The 19,478-nt window shown below is 43.9% G+C and overlaps 1 protein-coding gene across 1 annotated transcript; it reads right to left on the minus strand.

The window, feature by feature from the left end:
• Positions 1 to 721: 721 nt before the first annotated feature.
• Positions 722 to 14,843, minus strand: LOC135550225 (uncharacterized). The gene is made up of 6 exons (XM_064980836.1): positions 14,081 to 14,843; positions 11,777 to 11,896; positions 8,645 to 8,797; positions 4,000 to 4,091; positions 3,699 to 3,819; positions 722 to 2,304 (listed from the first exon to the last, which is right to left on the minus strand). Exons 1-6 carry the CDS (start codon positions 14,639 to 14,641, stop codon positions 1,954 to 1,956), a joined length of 1,398 nt encoding a protein of 465 aa, XP_064836908.1. The 5' UTR covers positions 14,642 to 14,843; the 3' UTR covers positions 722 to 1,953.
• Between the last annotated feature and the right edge of the window lie 4,635 nt (positions 14,844 to 19,478).

Raw genomic sequence — 19,478 nt, forward strand, 5'->3', positions numbered from 1 at the left:
TGAGGTGTCAACTCTAGCTTCCCCTTAAAGGAGTCGAGACCCAAAGGTGCTCTCCTGAAACACTCCTCCAACGCTTTGCCGACCGTATTTCCCCCATTTACCATAGTGAAACGATGGTGGCCATCACATACTCCACATACTATGGAGTGTGTGCCCCTATAATTTAAATATTCACTACCCGCTGAAGTAGGTGCCATGTATTTTCTGCACAAGTAGGATGAACTCTCCCTCTTGGTGTTTGAGGTCACACTGACCATCTTCTCCTGCATTCTCTGTCGTTCCTCCATCTCCACTCCAACATAAGACACAGCAACTATTCCTCCTCTTCATACGTGTCTCTTTATCATATGTTGCCATTTTGCAATGTTGTGTTGTTTGTATTGTATCATCCCTATCCTCTTCTTGTACAGATATTCAGAAATGTTCTGCTGAATTGTACATTGATCGTCTATGCTGCCACCTACTCATTTGGATGCGTATGCTACTCTCTGCTCTGCTCCCCGAAGCGCAAGAAGTATGAATGCTCTGACTTCTGCAGAGGCCCCATTGTAGTAAATGCTGTACAGCCACTGCAGACATCAGATTGACCAAGTAGAGCCTTTACGTGTGCAAGGACTGACATGACAACAGGACAACTGATGATGCACGACCCAATTTTGAAATGGCACCTTATGCATTCTACTATTGCAACATTCAAGAGTAAGTTGAAAGCTGGACTGGGTTCCTTAAAAAAATAAAATATATAATTTGGTTTGATTTAATGATTGACAATATGAATTTTACAGGCAATCAGTTCCAACAGTGAGAAGCAGGGATCCAACCTCTGGTGGCCCAGATGGAGACCAGGACAATGACACAAGGTTAGTGTTTTTATGACTTGCACATTAAAAAAAACATTGTTACAAATTCTACTGTGTATAATATTAAATGTAACCCTGCCTTGTTACAAATTATACTGTGTATAGTGCTAAATGTAACTCTGCCATACATAAAGGCTTCAGAATGAACAATAACAAGGTTTGTAGGAGTTTGAAAGGGTTTGATTCACCTTAGGCCAGGAGTGTTTCTAATTCACATGTCCTGACAAGAAAAACTCCAGCCCTATTCATAGAACAGATGAAAAAGGGAGCTATCTATAATAATAATATTTTATCATAGCCTACGAATAGGGCACAGAGTTTTACCTGACCAGTGCCACACCACTTTTGAACCTGCGGTGCCACCTCTCAATTTCACCCTCTGGTTAGATACACAGTCACAAGCAGATTCATTCTCCAATCTCTTAGTCTGATTAAAGGGTCAATCCTTATTTGCTACAGCAACATACATTTTAGCATGTATTGATGGTTTAACGAGAGATCGGCTGGCGATAGTCTAGTGGCCATCAGTGGTTGCAATTGGCCCTGTTTGTTTACATTTATGTTTACAAACATTGGAGTAAAACAAGCTTATATTTTGGGTTCTGATGGAGTATGACAGTTGAACTAAGCTCATTAGGCATTGATATGCATTCATATGTTATATTCTTCAAGAATCAATGGGTAGGTATCATTCATTTCTAAGTCCAAAAATGTATGTTGCCCTAGCAGCTAAGGATTGCCCCTTTAAACAGAGACACGTGTTACAGTCAACATGACTGCTTGTCATTACAATAGCTAATGTATGCCTAGAGTTGGAGGGAAAATCTCCAACCCAAATGTAGTATCCAGGCACCAATAGACAGAATTCTTTGAAAAATAGTCTCCTAAAGCCAAACAGATCAGAGCGGTGCACAGTACTAGTAGATTGGAGAATGAATCTGCTTGTGACTCTGTATCTAACTATCAGCTCAATGTATCTCTCACAGTAAGAATCCACAGTTAGACAGATTGATTAAGTAGCCACCAGTAAATACAGTACATAGATATGAGTTGTATCCTTCCCTTAAATGCATATGATTTTGTGTATGTGTTATTATAAGTCTATGGTATGAAACCCCTCCTCCAGTCTGCTGCCGCTCGATGACCGCGATGCCTGCAATGCCTGCTCTGCATCCTGGCCACTATGACGACCCACCTTCCCCCTTTTCAGCCTGTCCCTCCAGGTGACAGGGGTACATTGGGGGGTGGGAGAGGGGGAAGGGACGCGGGTACTAACGGGAACCTTTCCAGTGGTGTAGGTCAAGGGGGTAGAGGCTGGCCTCTGGAGGAGGGGTCTGTTGGTCCTCCTCAGCAGCCCCAGACGGGACGGCTTCCTCTGGGCTTGTTCTGCTGCCTGTTGTTGCTGGCTCCGGAGCTGTTGCTGGAGGATCATCTGGACATCGTCCTGATAAAGGGACATTTTTATTAATCTCATCATGGTATTCCAGTATTGTAATTGTATTTATATTGTTTATCATTTTTTGCCCAACGCTGCAACTTCTACCCCTTAAACACCAAACTTGGTACAACTTGGTATATATTCTGACTACTTGTCTTTTTAGTTTATTCTGACCTAGAATCAGCTCTGTCCCCTAATTCATAAGTGGTTATGGTCATTAGAAGGAATAAGACCGCTGTTGCTAGATCAGTGGTCTACTGTCCCCAAGAGGGTAATATAATATCATGTTCTATTGCACCACTAGAGGGAGCTGGTCTCTCACCAGATGGCCCCTGAGGCCCCAGGCTCTATTACTACAGTGTCATGCTAGAACACCAGCTGGTGATATGTACCAGCTGGATGCACTACACCGTGTAAATAATGTACGTGTATTTCATACCCATGCAGGACAGTGCACAGGGACAGGTGCTTTATCTTCAATGCTCTTGAATTCTTAAATAATAACTCCCGCTGAAGGAGGGATGGACTAGAGTCGGAGGGTTGTTGACGCAGCCGCTCCCCTCGTGTGTGTGTGTGTGTGTGTTGGGGAAGCTACTCTGAAAATATACCGTATTTACCAAGCCACCCATTAATTACGTCACACTAAAAGAAGTCAATGTCAACAGAATGTCATTTAGCCTACTGAACTCAAAAAGTGAGAAATAGGCACACAAAAAGTGTTTCAAGCGAGATGCCAAAAGAGAAAGGACATTCTTGCCTAGTTCACCCATACATTTTTTTTGCAAAAAAAGTTGTCTTGTTCCAGTATTTAACTACACCACTACATGGCAAAAAAAGTTATTAACCACTGAAAACACTAATATTAGAATTATAAAATCGTATGAAATTACTTGTTGAACTAAATGTAGTTCACCACTCCCCAACACTGGTGTTAAACCATGGGTAATTTGCTATTTTCCCCTGATTAGTCAGAGCTTGTTTTCCACAGTAACATGTTCGTACTGTATGTCTCAGACATATCCCTTTTTCCCTTCCCATAGACTGTGACTCTCTCTCTACTCTCTCTCTGCTCACATTACTCAAGCGCTCCTTTACCTTTTTCTTTCAATTATCTCTCTCATCTTTCCTCTTCACTCTACAGTATATCCACTCTATCTACAGTACGATACCCAGAACTCCATCCCCTCTCTGGCTCTTCTGCTCTCTCCCTTCCCTTCCTCCCCTTGCTTCTCCTCCCTCTCTCCCCTTCTTACTCATTATTTCCCCTCTTCACTCGTCCATCTCCCTCCCTCTCTCCCTCCATCTCTCTCAGTACCTTCTTCTCCCCCTCCCTCATCACTCTCTCTCTCTCTCAGTACCTCCCTCTCCCTTTCCCTCCCACTCTCTCTCTCTCTAAGTACCTTCCAGTCCTCTACTTCCAAAGCGAGCTCCAGTCTTTTCTGCACAGCCTCCAGCAGCTGGTTGTTAAGTAACATCATCTCTGTCTTACTGCGAAGAAGCTCCGCCTCCATGGCCTTCTTCCTGTTCAACAGGAAGTGGAAAAAAACAAAAACATCAACGTCTCATTCCTCTACTGGAAAGATGCAGATCCCTCTTTTAGACGAGCAGTGTTGACAACTCTCTTTGCTGTGGTGTGTGTGTTAAGTGTGTGAGCCATGTGTGTCTGCATGCATGCACATTCGTGTGTATGTGTACACTCACTTCTCCAAGGCATCGTCTCTGTCCTGTAGTGCCTGTTGTAGAACAGCACTGCCATCCACATCATTTTCTCTACGACCCCCGGACTTGGAATCCTTGTTAAACCAAAAGGAAAGAGTGGTAGGGAAAGAAAGGAAGTTTGTTTAATTGACATTCATATGGTCATTGAGATAAAAAAAAATTTGCAGTGGAGGTCGGTGCCTTTTAAGACAATGGAGGACAATTTATTCATTTTTTGAGCGTGGCTTTATTTCTATTACAGCAAATGTGATGACTGTCATTCATATTCCATTCACCCAGTTCAATATAACATTGAATGGTTTAGGTTACTACATGATACTCCAATTTTCCCTATGCCCATCATGAGGTTGCTACAACCTAGCCTATGAATAAAAGTTTACAACGTAGATACACACAGGTCGAGAGAAACATTTGAAGTGACACATTCAGGACCACCTTGCACACTCTTGCCTGCATCTATCTAGGGTGTAATCATTATTCCAACAGTTGCAAACGAGTGCAGATGCAGCTATGTTTATCCCAGTTTCATTCTGTTTACTTTTGTTTAAGACATTTTTTTTCAACAGCAAAATGAATACACCCCTGATCACACGTAAACACAGCTCACTTTCATAGGAGCCCCATTGTATTCATTCTTGCATCTATGAGCTCTACTCCTCTCACCTTTTCCCTTAATTTGTGGACTTCAATGGACAACACATCAGCTCTGTGACCAGGCAAAAATAACTTTCCAAGCCAAATCATATCATAACCGCTACACACAGCCTACATCGTCGTTACCATATTAGCTAAAGTAACGTCATAGTCAACATAGCTAATATAACTAACGTGTTAATAAACCCACTACAATTATGTAGTAACGTTGCAGTCTATAGTCAGTAAGCAGTTCAGCAGTAACACTATCAAATAGTGTCCCCCGGCCAAATTGTGTCCCCCTCTGCGTCACAATAGAATTCGATAAGTTCAAGCTTCTGTTGCTAGGGCTGTTACTAGAACTTGAAACATTTTGACCGGATTACGTAATGAACCAAGAGTCCACTGCTATGCTAGTTGCTTGGCTCTATTTTATCTCGTAGTGGTCGCGAAGGAAGGAGGGTTCGGGCAGTTCTAGTTCTATTTCACTGCATAAATGCTCGCTCAGTCCGAACAAAATTATTAGCTCAGAATTGTTCTCCAAGGACGGTATTTTTGACGGTGACGACCTGCTGACTACCTGCTGCTTCAGAGGACACCAAACGACTGAAAAGAAAACACTTTGTTTACCATGTATTTGTCTTTATATAAGCAAATATTGTTATATAGGAATAAATATATTAAGCTGTTTTTAGATTGACGTTGCTAGCTACTGTACTTATATACCTCAGCCTGCCTAGTCAGCTAGCCAGCTACAGTAGCCAGCTAGCTAGCCAGACAGTTTTATTTAACTAACATTAGCTAGCTAGCTTGCAAGCTACTGTAACTGTTATTGCAGCTTTCTGTTTGTATGTAGTTGCACTTCAATGGCATCCCTTGAGGAGATTTTCTTTTATCTTTCCAACCAGGCAAAGTACTATGAAGACAGCACTGATCTCAGCAAGAGGCGCAACATGCAGAGAAATTCACAATTCAGGGTAACGTTAAGCAGTTAACTTCTATTAGATAACTGGACGGATTTCGTATGGACAACCATATTCCATCTACCGTTAGCTAGTTGCTAGCTATACATATAGTTCAGTGGAGGCTGCTGAGGGGAGGATGACTCATAATAATGTTTTAAATGGAATGGTATCAAACGTGGTTTCCATGTGGTTGATACCATTCAATTGACTCCATTCCAGCCATTATTATGAGCCATCCTCCCCTCAGCAGCCTCCACTGATATAGTTATATGTCTGTCATATTGAGGTGTCTAGCTGTAAGTTAAACCCGGGGGGGGGAAAGAAAAGATGAAAGAGGGCGAGAGAGGTGGAAAGAGAGTGGAAGACAGAGAGAAAGACAGCAGTGCAAATGTACTTAGACTTGAGTATTTCAACAACTCTTCTCTTCAAACTTGTTAGGCAATCACATGTACCTACGGAGGAAGGATGGCCAGCCACACAGGAGGGTGATTTTTACTAAGGAGGAGAAGGACGCCACTGACCGTGCTAACCGAGATGCATGGTGGCCATTTCAGAGTGAAGCGCATGATTGCCAAAATCAACCTACGCTTCTTCTGACGGGGAATTGTCAAGGAGGTGGACAGCTGGGCAAGTGAAATAACCTTTTGTTTATCAATCACATTCTATTATATCAGAAATTATTATGATTTCAATGAATGTCATATCAGAGAGCACACAATGTTTCAATTTGTCACGTTTTGCTTAAAGGTCAGTACCCTGTCTAGCCTGCCAGAAGTTTGAGAGAACAAAGACTGTGGCACCGGAGTTGAAGCCCATCAAAGTTTTTTCACCATGGCACATGATCAGTAAGTGTCCTTTTTTCATTACATCATCTACAGCTACTGTTGTTGTCATTATCTGCTAAGAAGGTTTTCTTGCTCTATCATACTGGGCACATAAAATTTGAGATGCACAGAGTAACTAAAAACACTAGCACTGCAAACACTCAGAACAAAGAGGGCAGCATTGCCTGGACTTTGCAGTCTCCCTCTTCAAGACCCCCTTCTGAGACTGGCTGCCTGTTGAGAACAAGTGACAGGCAGAACTTCCCACCCACACAGCAACCACCTCCTCTACATTCCACACACCAGAATTTAGTATTTTAGTCTATCATTGCCATGTGAGTGCACAACAAATCTGTGAAAATAAATTAATGACACAACTGTACCAAAAACGATGTAAGTTTATGTATTAAAATCTTAAATAATGCCAGGTTGGTTTTCACAGCTGTTTCACAAGGTGTTCATTATTTATTGTAAGTTGTAAGGTATCCTTTGGTGGTATTTATTTGTTCCACGTTATTCATTGTTGTATCATAGGACCTGCAAAAGTTACATATATATTCAACCACAAGGGTGTACTAATGAGCTATGCGAGATATATATCATAATAGAGGATTACTGAAATTATATTATTTCAGTGTAGATAAGGGAAGGTTAAAATAAACATGACAGCCAGACAAGCCAGTGTATGAATCAAACAGATTTGCATATGAATGGAGTGGAAATTAGCTGTTTTCCTGATGTGTAAAGTAAATAACTTTAATGTGTCACGCAGATTACACGTTGTCTTTCCCATTTCCAAAATGTAGCAATGTTTAAGACATGGATTTCGTGTTATTATGTTAGGAAGGTACCCAAAATAAGTGTTAAATGTATTGGCTAATCATAACTTGTTTAAACAGCGACATTGTCGCGGAAATCAGCCTTGTTCGCCTAGCGATGATGAAAATAACATATTTTACGCTGTAATGATCTCCAAACGTCCAATCATTAGGTCATCACACCGTTGATATAGCAACGGACGATAATAGTTTATCGAATCCCATTGTCAATCAGAGGGGGGTACTATTTGGCTGGGGAACATTATTTGTCATAACAAGCCCCGGTGGCCATAAATTAATAAAACCAGAAGGTTACTTTGACTTGGAAGAGTTCCAGTGATGTGTTAGCTTGTCATAGTCAGCTAGTTAACATAGGCTTATTAACTAGAAAGCTGCATTTGTAAAACTGAAACAAAATGACTCTCTCTCTCACTCTTACTTCTCCTTTATTTTTTAAGAAATTAATTTGTTAAAAACTGTTCAACTATTGTCTTTCTATCTCTTAGAGTCAACTACTCACCACATTTTATGAAATGTCCTAGCTAGCTGTAGCTTATGCTTTCAGTACTACAGTATACTTATTCTTTGATCCTTCGATTGGGTGGACAACATGTCAGTCCATGCTGCAAGAGCTCTCATACGTTTTGTTTTTAGGTATTTTCTTGTTGGTTAAGTGCTTGTAAGTAAGCATTTCAATGTAAGGTCTACACACCTGTTGTATTCCAAATAAAATGTTACTTGATCGGTTGGAGGACATACTCTGGAAGATGTAATAATTTCTGTGTAAGTCGATAGAAGAGGGTGAGAACCACGAGCCTTCATTGGTTTTGTATTGAAGTCAATGTACCCAGAGGAGGAGCTAGCTGTCCTCCGGCTACACCATGGTTCTACCCTACAGAGTGCTGTTGAGGCTACTGTAGACCTTCATTGCAAAACAATGTGTTTTTATCAATTATTTGGTGACGTGAACATATTTAGTATAGCTTTATCTAAAAAAGGATAACTTTAGAAATGTTTTCCCATTTGTATGAAATTCACTGAGGAGACGGTCCTCCCCTTCCTCTGAGCAGCCACCACTGGTTTCTTGGTATCGATGGTTCTTCTGCCTAAATTGTTTGCTGATATATTCTGATGCGATTTAAACTCCCCTGGGAGGTATGACTGTATGAGCGCAAGACTGTGTCATAAGCCTGGGACACATTCACTAAGAACAAATTGGAGGAAATATTTTGGAACCCAAAAACTTATAATAAATGTTATTGTTTTGACAATCAGGTTTCAACTCCTCAAAATATAGTCTGAGCTCAACTGTACGTGTGTGGCTGAGACTTGTGAGCTAGTTTAGACTCACCCTGTGCTATGTGACTCAGTGCTAGTTAAGACTCACCTGTGCTGTGTGGTTCAATGCTAGTTTGCGTGCCACGTTCTGCAGCAGAACCAGTGCTGTATCCAGACTGTTCTCCTGACCAGAGGGTTCTACTGGGCTGGACTCTGTCAAAGGAAGCAACAACCTCAGAATGGAGTGAACCTCCTTTGTAACCTGCAGAGATAGGGGTGGTGGGTAGAGAGAGGGGGGAGAGAGAGAGAGAGAGAGAGAGGGGTCAGATAGAAAGATGTGTCGGCATTGAGTAATTGTCTCTGGCCCGCTCTCAGTTAAGGGGAGTGATGAGCTCTACAGTGGAGTCTCATAACTCAATCGCCGGTTGAAAACTTTTTTCTGCCCCTCCCAAAAGATAGAATTTGTAGATAATTGGCATTCTTTCTGGGATTCACCCACAAACAGGACCACGCCTGGCCTGTTGAGGAGTGACGGACTCTATTTTAGCTGGAGGGGTGCTCTCATCTTATCTACGAACATAGACAGCGTTCTAACTCCACTAGTTTCACAATGAGAGGGTGCAGGCCAGGCAGCAGGCTGTTTGCCTCTTAGTGGAGTCTGCCACAAGTACAGTCAGTGTAGTCAGCTCAGCTATCCCCATTGAGACCGTGTCTCTGCGTCGATCCAGGTTGGGCAAAACTAAACATGGTGGTGTTCGCCTTAGCAATCTCACTGGAATAAAGACCTCCTCCATTCCTACCATTATTGAAAGATATTGTGATATCTCACATCTCAAAATAGGGCTACATTAATCTTAGATCCCTCACTTCCAAGGCAGCTAGTCAATGAACTAATCACTAATTATAATGTTGATGTAATTGGCCTGAATGAAACATGGCTTAAGCCTGATGAATATACTGTGCTAAATGAGGCCTCTCCTCCTGGTTACACTAATGTCCATATCCCCCACACATCTCGCAAAGGCAGAGGTGTTGCTAACATTTACTATAGCAAATTTCAATTTACATAAAAAATACGTTTTTTGTCTTTTGAGCTTCTAGTCATGAAATCTATGCAGCCTACAGGCCTCCTGGGCCATATACAGCGTTCTTCGCTGAGTTCCCTGAATTCCTATCGGACCTTGTAGTCATGGCAGATAATATTCTCATTTTTGGTGACTTTAATATTCACTTGGAAAAGTCCACAGACCCACTCCAAAAGGCTTTCAGAGCCATCACCATCATGTTTCTGGACCTACTCACTGCCACAGTCATACCTAGTTTTGTCCCGTGGAATTAATGTGGTGGATCTTAATGTTTTTCCTCATAATCCTGAACTATCGGACCACCATTTTATTACTTTTCAATCGCAACAAATAATCTGCTCAGACCCCAACCAAGGATCATCAAAAGCCGTGCTATAAATTATTTTATGACCACTGTTGTATTGACTATATATTTTACCTCTTGGTGGATGTTTTTTATTTCAATATTTTTTATTTTATTTCACCTTTTATTTAACCAGCTAGGCTAGTTGAGAACAAGTTGTCATTTACAACTGCGACCTGGCCAAGAATAAAGCAAAGCAGTTCGACACATACAACAACATAGAGTTACACATGGAATAAATAAACATACAGTCAATAATACAGTAGAAAAAGTCTATGCAGTGTGTACAAATGAGGTAAGATAAGGGAGGTCCATTTGCACACATTGTATATAGATTTTTCTACTGTGTCATTGACTGTATTTTTGTTTATCCCACTCTGTGTTTTTGTTTATTGTCGCACTGCTTTGCTTCATCTTGGCCAGGTCGCAGTTGTAAATTACAACTTGTTCTCAACTGGCCTACCTGGTTAAATAAAGGTGAAATAAATAAAAAATCCCTAGGAGGGGTGTGTCACTTCAGTGGGTCGAGTCACTGACGTGATCTTCCTGTCCGGTTTGGCGCCTCCCCTTTGGTTGTGCTGTGGGGGAGATCTTTGTGGGCTATGCTCGGCCTTGTCTCAGGATGGTAAGTTTGTGGTTGAAGATATCCCTCTAGTGGTGTGGGGGCTGTGCTTTGGAGAAGTGGGTGGGGATATATCCTGCCTGCTTGGCCCTGTCCAGGGGTATCGTCGGACGGGGCCACAGTGTCTACCGACCCCTCCTGTCTCAGCCTCTATTATTTATGCTGCTGTTTGTGTCGGGGGGCTAGGGTCAGTCTGTTATATCTGGAGTATTTCTCCTGTATTATCCAGAGTCCTGTGTGAATTTAAGTATGCTCTCTCTAACTCTCTCTTTTTTTTCTCTCTCTCTCTCTCTCTCTCTCTCTCTCTCTCTCTCTCTCTCTCTCTCTCTCGGAGGACCTGATCACTAGGACCATGCCTCAGGACTACCTGGCCTGATGACTCCTTGCTGTCCCAAGTCCACCTGGTCGTGCTGCTGCTCCAGTTTCAACTGTTCTGCCTGCAGCTATGGAATCCTGACCTGTTCACCGGACGTGTTACCTTGTCCCAGACCTGCTGTTTTCAACTCTCTAGAGACAGCAGGAGCGGTAGAGATACTCTGAATGATCAGCTATGAAAAGCTGACATTTACTCCTAAGGTGCTGACCTGTTGCAACCTCTACAACCACTGTGATTATTATTATTTGACCCTGCTGGTCATCTATGAACATTTGAACATCTTGGCCATGTTCTGTTATAATCTCCACCCGGCACATGCAGAAGAGGACTGGCCACCCCTCATAGCCTGGTTCCTTTTTCAGGTTTCTTCCTAGGTTCTGGCCTTTCTAGGGAGTTTTTCCTAGACACTGTGCTTCTACACCTGCATTGCTTGCTGTTTGGGGTTTTAAGCTGGGTTTCTGTACAGCACTTTGTGACATCAGCTGATGTAAGAAGGGCTTTCTAAATACATTTGATTGAAAGAGGGGAAGATAGTTCAACATACACAGAGACTTCTAAAGGTGATGTGCTCCACAGAAACCAAAATGATTCATTCCTTGTGTGCAGTAAGACATACTCCTTTCCCATACAGTTATCAGCATAATCCATTCAAGCCCTATTGTTGTGTGTGTCTTGTTGTTATATAACACTGTTTTTGTTTCTGTTTCAATGATTGTATGACCAGGCCTTATGCCTTTGAAATTACCTTTGAAATATCTTGTTCTGCTTGAATGCTCTGAAAGCTTGACTGTATCTGAAATGTGTGTGCGCGTTACCTTCGCTCTGTGTTGACTCCATCCCGGTCCCTCTCTGTTCTCTTGTAGTTTATCCACCTGAGCCTTCAGCTTCAGACTGCGCCTCCGAGATAGCTCCACCTCCCGACGCACCTCCTTCAACTAAACACACAGAAGCACATATGTAAAGAAGCACGTTAATCAACTTCCTACAAGAATATCACTTTTCACTTCAACTAGACATACACAGACACAGTGTTACATGCAAACACACAGACATATGCACAAACCACCTCCCGAGACACTACCTTTAACAATGCACACACATGCACACAACCTTTCTCTTAAAAAAACTCGGACACAGTGGTAAAAAGAAACCCTGCTAATCCAGATTCCTGAGTGAAATATCAGAGATTGAGAAATCCTGTTGTACTGGATACGCGTATACAAGCTCATCACACACACACACACACACACGCACACGCACACGCACGCACGCACACATTTGCATACAAACATACAGTACCAGTCAAAAGTTGGACACACTCCTTCCAGGGTTTTTCTTAATTTTTACTATGTTCTACATTGTATAATAATAGTGAAGACATCAAAACTATGAAATAACACATATGGAATCATGTAGTAACTAAAAAAGTGTTACGCAAATCAAAATATATTTTACATTTGAGATTCTTCAAATAGCCACCCTTTGCCTTGATGACAGCTTTGCACACTCTCGGCATTCTCTCAACCAGCTTCATGAGGTTGCCACTTAGAATGCATTTCAATTAACAGGTATTAACAGGTTCCAACCGTCATGTCTTTGTGAGACTCAGAGTAGATGAACGGATTACCTCTGCATGTGTGGTTCCCACCGTGAAGCATGGAGGAGGAGGTGTGATGGTGTGGGGGTGCTTTGCTGGTGACACTGTCAATTCAAGGCACAATTAACCAGCATGGTTACCAAAGGATTCTGCATGGATACACCATCCCATCTGGTTTGTCCTTAGTGGGACTATCATTTGTTTTTCAATGTCCCAACTCACCTAAAGGGCTATTTGACCAAGAAGAAGAGTGATGGAGTGCTGCATCAGATGACCTGGCCTCCACAATCACCCAACCTCAACCCAATTAAGATGGTTTGCGATGATTTGGACCGCAGAGTGAAGGAAAAGCAGCCAACAGGTGCACAGCAAATGTGGGAACTCCTTCAAGAAAGTTGGAAAAGCATTCCTCATGAAGCTGGTTGAGAGAATGCCAAGAGTGTGACACTTTCTTGGTTACATGTCTTTTTTCATAGTTTTGATGTCTTCACTATTATTCAACAATGTAAAAAAAAATCTTGAATTAGTAGATGTGTCCAAACTTTTGATTGGTACTGTGTATATATACATGCAACCCGTCAGGAGTGAGGCCCCTGGTGTGTGTGCATCACTGCCTGGTATGATAACTGCTCCGACTGGAAGGCACGACAGAGGGTAGTGTGTACGGCCCAGTACATTACTGGGGCCAAGTTACCTGCCATTCAGGACCTCTATACCAGACGGTGTCAGAGGAGGGCACTGAATATTGTCAAAGACTCCAGCCACCCTAGTCATAGACCGTTTCCTCTGCTACCACACGGCAAGCGGAACCGGAGCACCAAGTCTAGGTCCAAGAAGCTTCTAAACAGCTTCTACCCCCAAGCCATAAGACTCCTGAACATCTAATCAAAAGGCTACCCAGACTGTTTGCATTGCCCCCCCCCCTCCCCCCCTCTTTTACGCTGCTGCTACTCTCTGTTATTATCTATGCATAGTCACTTTAATAACTCTACCTACATGTACATATTACTACAATTACCTCCACTAAACGGTGCCCCTGCACATTGACTCTGCACCGGTACACCCTGTATATAGCTTCGCTATTGTTATTTTATTACTGCTCTTATTTTTGGGGGGTATTTGTCTTAAAACTGCATTGTTGGTTAAGGGCTTGTAGGTCAGCATTTCACTACACCTGTTGTATTTGGCGCATGTGACTAATATTTTGATTTGATTTTGATTTGATAAGGGCTCAAAGAGAGGCAACAATATTCCCACATATCTCCTTTAGCAACCATACACAGCCACAAATCAAACCTGTTTCCATGAGCTGATAGCATTATATAGCACCGTATCATACCGTATTGCACGCTATAGTACTGAACAAGGTGCATTGTATTTTAGTGCAAGATATTTTAATTCCATCACATTTACTGCATCGAATGACATTGAATGCACATTTCTGGCCTCACAGCACACACAAACATAATCTCTCCTTTTTGTTCTCTTGCTCACTCTCTCTCTCTCTCTCTCTCTCTCTCACCGTGTCTGAGACTGGCCCTAGTGTCCTGCGTCTGTTGAGCGGTCGTCCACTCCTGATGAGGTCGGGTAACATTCCATCTATGTAGCTTTGTCTGGACGTGCTCCTATCTTCACTGACCGCATCAGAACCGTCTCCGTCTCCCTCAATGACCACGGTCAAACCATCTGGACCGTCACTCGCTACGGTCAAACTGTCCCTGACCACGGCCAGCTCACCAGACCCATCAGGACCAGCATCTACTGTCAGGAACAGCATTGAACTATCCTTGATCATAGGCATGGCCAACGTTTCAGGACCAATGTCCCCCTCTTCAGCAAGGGAAATCAACCCTTCTGTTACCACATCCTCCTGCTCTGGTTTGGTAGTGGTCGAGCTTGAATCGTCCTGTGTTTGTGATACATCCCTCAGTATTGTAGACCGTGCGGTTGAATCACCCCTGACCGTGCCAGGCCGCTGTGGTCCATCTTCCAGTGTGTCCAGGGAGTAGCAGAGGCGTTCCATGGCAGTGAACTGTGGTCTCAGTCTCTTGTTTAGGACGGAGAAAGCTATTGGATCTCCCATGGTCTAACACAGGGGTCACCACCACCAAAACAGCAAACCAACAAGAGAAGAGAGTTATAGAGACAGAATGGAAGAGGAGCTCACAATCTCACTCAGACATCAAAAACGGACTGCCAGTGAGAAGAGGATATGACAGAGTGAGAAAAAGAAGAAGAGAGAAAAAGACAGAATGTCTAATAACTTGTTTTTCCTGAACACTGAGGGACATGAATAGGACAAAAACATCTTATGTGTGATGATGTAATTGTGTGATGTCAGAAAAGGCTGCACCCTCACCCTACTTTCCTTCAACTTCTGCTTCTATTGCTACAGTGAAGGTGTCGCCTGGATACGGATATGTCAACATGTCAGGGCTTGAGGGAAGTGGCCCTTTGATTTCTTAACACAATCAGACACAGATTACAGGGCATCAAGTACAATATCTACATGTTTATACTGCCCTATTGTCATATAGCAACGTTGTGCTATACAGATACCCGTTGCAGAGGGAGGAGAAGAAAGTGTGTGTGTGAGAGAAGAGTAAAGGGAGGGGTAGGGACAGAAATAACAAAAGAAGGGGACAGAGAAAGAGAGTGAAAAACATTAGGGAGTGGATTGGAGTTAAAATCAGTCTCAGATAAAAATCTGTTTCAGTACAGACTGACTTTCTTTGGACATGGTAAAATGTGTTGAAAGAAGAAGAATAAGGAGAAGTGCAAACCATGACTACATCATTTCCCTAATGTGTGTCCAACTAGGAATGCAGAACCACCACTTTCTCACTGATACTCCTGATAAATAATAATTTTGACACAGTGGAAGGAGGCAAAGAATGTGGGATCTGTTTAGCCCCTGTAGAAGAATGCCCAGTGTGTATACAGCAATGCTCTGTGACATTATTCTCATTTGTTCCGTCCCAGTAACCCCCTCTGTCTCACAATGAAACCAGAAAACCCCTCTGCAGCCATTCCCTCCACAGAGAGTAAACAAGATTGATTTTATTTAACCTTTATTTTATCAGGGAGTCATACTGAGACCAAGGTATCTTTTACCAAAGAGCCCTGAATTACATAAATTACACAAAATACACATCAAAATATAAATACAAAATGCAAGCAGAAAGAAAAACACTGTCATAAAAAACAAACACATTCATCAGTAATAAAGTCCTCAGTCAGCTTTCTGAAAAGCCCTAGAGGCACCAGAACATCAAATGTAAGTTTTTTTTGAAGATTGTTCCACAAATAAGGTGCGAGACAACTTAGAGCCGATTTACCTAACTCCGTAGATACCAGGGGAATTCCCAGAGTTAACCCTCCCTGAGACTGGGTGTGGTAACTCGTATGTCTAAAGTTTAGTAATGATGTTAGGTGCAGTGAGAATGTTGCACATAGTCAATTGAAATCATCTCAAAAGGAGCTGCAGCCCGTACATGTTGCATCGGGGCCCTAGTTATTACACTGGGTATATTTTGTTTGATACACTTACACACTTTAGTGATAAAGTATTCAATGTCATGTTGCATGCGCGGCCAATAAAAAGCTTTCTAGTTCCGTACTTTTTCTGTTCCTAGATGGGCCATTTCAGTGTGTAAGTACTTGTAAATTAGTGTTCTGTACGGTCTTGGTACCACAATTTGTGTCCATTTTGATGTTTTCCTTTGTAATAATCCCTCTGGTGAGACTTCACATGACTCTTGATGACATTCTGTTGGTTTTGGCTTAGTCCTTTGCCTTTTTAGTTCCAAGATTCTGGATACAGTTGCATCTTTTAACATTACCTTTGACTGAGCATGCATGAGACAGTCGGTCTGTAACTGTCCCCCCCCTCAACACACACACACACCTTGACAGCTTCTCTTGCACTGATGGCCTTAGCGTGACCGCAGATATCCCAGTTACACAATCATGCTGTTGTTGCTTTTACCGACTCAGGTGATTGTTTCTCCGTGCATTCTTTCATGTAATGTTCAGCATGCAAAGGAGAACGTGACAGAAACTCTGCGTCAGTGTTTACCTTTCCAGGACGATACTTTAGTGTGAGATTGAAGTCAGACAGCTACGCCACCCAGAGATTACCGGTGGCATTCAGTCTTGCTGTAGTTAGTACGTATGTCAAGGGGTTATTATCACTGTACACTGTCACAGAGGGAGCATAAAAGAGATCATCTCGGAACCGCTCAGTCACTGCCCATTTGAGGGCCAAGAATTCCAGTTTCCCCGAGTGCAGGTAATAGTATCTCTCTGCTTGTGTCAGTATGAGGAGACATATCCAATGACTCTCAGTTGCCACTTTTTCGTTGGTATAACGCACCTCCCAATCCCTCTTCAGAGGCATCAACATGCAGGATAAAATGGTCCTATAAATCTGGGTAAGCAAGCACAGGGGGATTAGTCAACACACTCTAATGCTCTCTGGTGAGCATCATCCCATTTAACTTTCTGGTGGGGTGGAGCCTATCCCAACGGCATAGCTATCTTGGTCCTTCTCTTCCCAGATGCTGAAGTTCTGTACATAATCCCTGTAGTACCCTAGAAACCCCAGTAGGTCCCCCAGCTCTCTCACGTTTGTTGGTGGCCTGTTTACCAGATCTTGCATGACTACAATTTATTTAAGATCCATTCTGTAACACTCAGAATGAATGATTTATCAGAAATAACTGACCTCATTCTTGAATAGGTCACACTTATCAGCGGTGAGTTTAATATCCCATTTATTTAGCTGCCTGAGTACCTGACGGATATCGCCCACCGCTCCCGAGTATACTACTCACCAATGTCCAGTCTCTTGACCGTCCCGGGAAGCTCCGGGCCGATGACCGTCACAGAAGGCTCCGGACCATTCACCCTCGCTGGAGGTTCCGGACTGTTATATATATATATATATATATATATATATTTATTTATTTTTACCCCCTTTTTTCTCCCCAATTTCGTGTTATCCAATTATTTTTAGTAGCTACTATCTTGTCTCATCGCTACAACTCCCGTACGGGCTCGGGAGAGACGAAGGTTGAAAGTCGTGCGTCCTCCGATACACATCCCAACCAAGCCACACTGCATCTTAACACAGCGCGCATCCAACCCGGAAGCCAGCCGCACTAATGTGTCGGAGGAAACACCGTGCACCTGGCAACCTTGGTAAGTGTGCACTGCGCCCGGCCCGCCACAGGAGTCGCTGGTGCGCGATGAGACAAGGATTTCCCTACCGGCCAAACCCTCCCTAACCCGGACGACGCTATGCCAATTGTGCGTCGCCCCACGAACCTCCCGGTCGCGGCCGTTTACAACAGAGCCGGTTACGACAGAGCCTTACGACAGTCTCTGGTGGCACAGCTGCCCTTAACCACTGCGCCACCTGGGAGGCCGGTTCCGGACTGTTGACCGTCACCGGAGGCTCCGGACTGTTGACCGTCGCCGGTACAGATGGCACCGGACTGATGACACGCTCCTCACGTCGAGTGCGTGGAGCCGGCACAGGACGCTCCGGGCTGGGGAGGCGCACTGGGGGCCTAGTGCGTGGAGCCGGTACAGGTTTCACCGGACTGATGACACACACTTCAGGGCGAGTGCGGGGAGCCGGCACAAGACGTACCGGGCTGGGGTGGCGCACTGGGCGCCTGATGTGTGGAGCCGGCACAGGTTGCACCAGACTTGTACACGCTCTTCAGGTCGAGCGCAGGGAGCAGGCACAGGAAGTATAGGACTGGGGAGGCGCACTGGCGGCCTGGTGCGTGGTGCCGGCACAGGTGGCACTGGACTGTTGACACACACTTCTGGGAGGGTACGGAGAGCTGGCACAGGACGTAGCAAACTGGGGAGGCGCAATGAAGGCCTGATGCGTGGAGCCGGCACAGGTTGCACCGGACTGATGACATGCTCCTCAGGTCGAGTGCTTGGAGCCGGAACAGGACGCTCCGGGCTGGGGAGGCGCACTGGAGGCCAGATGCGTGAAGCCGGCACAGACTTCACCAGACTGCTGACTGGCTCTTCAGGTCGAATGTTGAGCAGAACACACTTGACCAACATCTCTCTCCTCTCTCTCTCCCCCAACTTCTCCATCGCCTCCCTGACGGCCTCTGGCTCTTCCCTCTGCTCAGCCGCCAGCTCCATGTGCCCCCCCCCCCAAAAAAATATCTTGGGGTTTCTGTGGCCGCAGTCCCCGGCATCGTCACTGCCCCCCAATGCTCCTCGGCGACTCCCCCCAAGGAAGGGTCTCGTGTCCTCCCATTATCTCTTCCCAGGTCCAACTCACTTTATCCTCCACCTCACGCTGCTTGGTCCTTTCTTGGTGGGATATTCTGTCACGTTCGTGGTAAGAGACGAACCAAGGCGCAGCGTGTGTTGAGTTCCACATCTTTTAATAAAATGAAACTTCTTCAAAAAACAATAAAAAAAACAATGAATACTTGAAAGTGGTGGTGCCACATGCACATACACAAAACAATATCCCACAAACACAGGTGGGAAAAATGGCTACCTAAATATGATCCCCAATCAGAGGCAACGATTACCAGCTGCCTCTAATTGGGAACCATACAATACACCAACATAGAAATATTGAACTAGAACACCCCTAGTCACGCCCTGACCTACAACACCATAGGGAACCAAGGGCTCTCTATTGTCAGGGCATGACAACCACATATCCTAAGGCTGCATTTATTGTAGCTGGTGAAGGCTAATCTGAAAACAAGGCTCCCTAAATTTTATCAGCATATCGATGCGCAACCCGGGCTGGCAAAATTCTGGATCATTGTTACTCTAACTTCCGCGACGCATACAAATCGCTCCCTCGCCCTCCTTTTGGCAAATCTGACCACGACTCCATTTTGTTACTCCCAGCCTATAGACAGAAA

This window comes from Oncorhynchus masou, chromosome 12 (genome assembly GCF_036934945.1).
Source record: "Oncorhynchus masou masou isolate Uvic2021 chromosome 12, UVic_Omas_1.1, whole genome shotgun sequence".
Taxonomy (NCBI): domain Eukaryota; kingdom Metazoa; phylum Chordata; class Actinopteri; order Salmoniformes; family Salmonidae; genus Oncorhynchus; species Oncorhynchus masou.

What these genes read in the sequence shown, in the direction of transcription:
- LOC135550225 (XM_064980836.1), bottom strand. Translation starts at nt 14,641, where the DNA reads ATGGGAGATCCAATAGCTTTCTCCGTCCTAAACAAGAGACTGAGACCA. An exon ending in TAGGGCCAGTCTCAGACACG is followed by an intron (nt 11,897 to 14,080) that starts GTGAGAGAGAGA and finishes CTGTGTGTTTAG; the next exon opens with TTGAAGGAGGTGCGTCGGGA. An exon ending in CATTGAACCACACAGCACAG is followed by an intron (nt 4,092 to 8,644) that starts GTGAGTCTTAAC and finishes TGGTTTAACAAG; the next exon opens with GATTCCAAGTCCGGGGGTCG.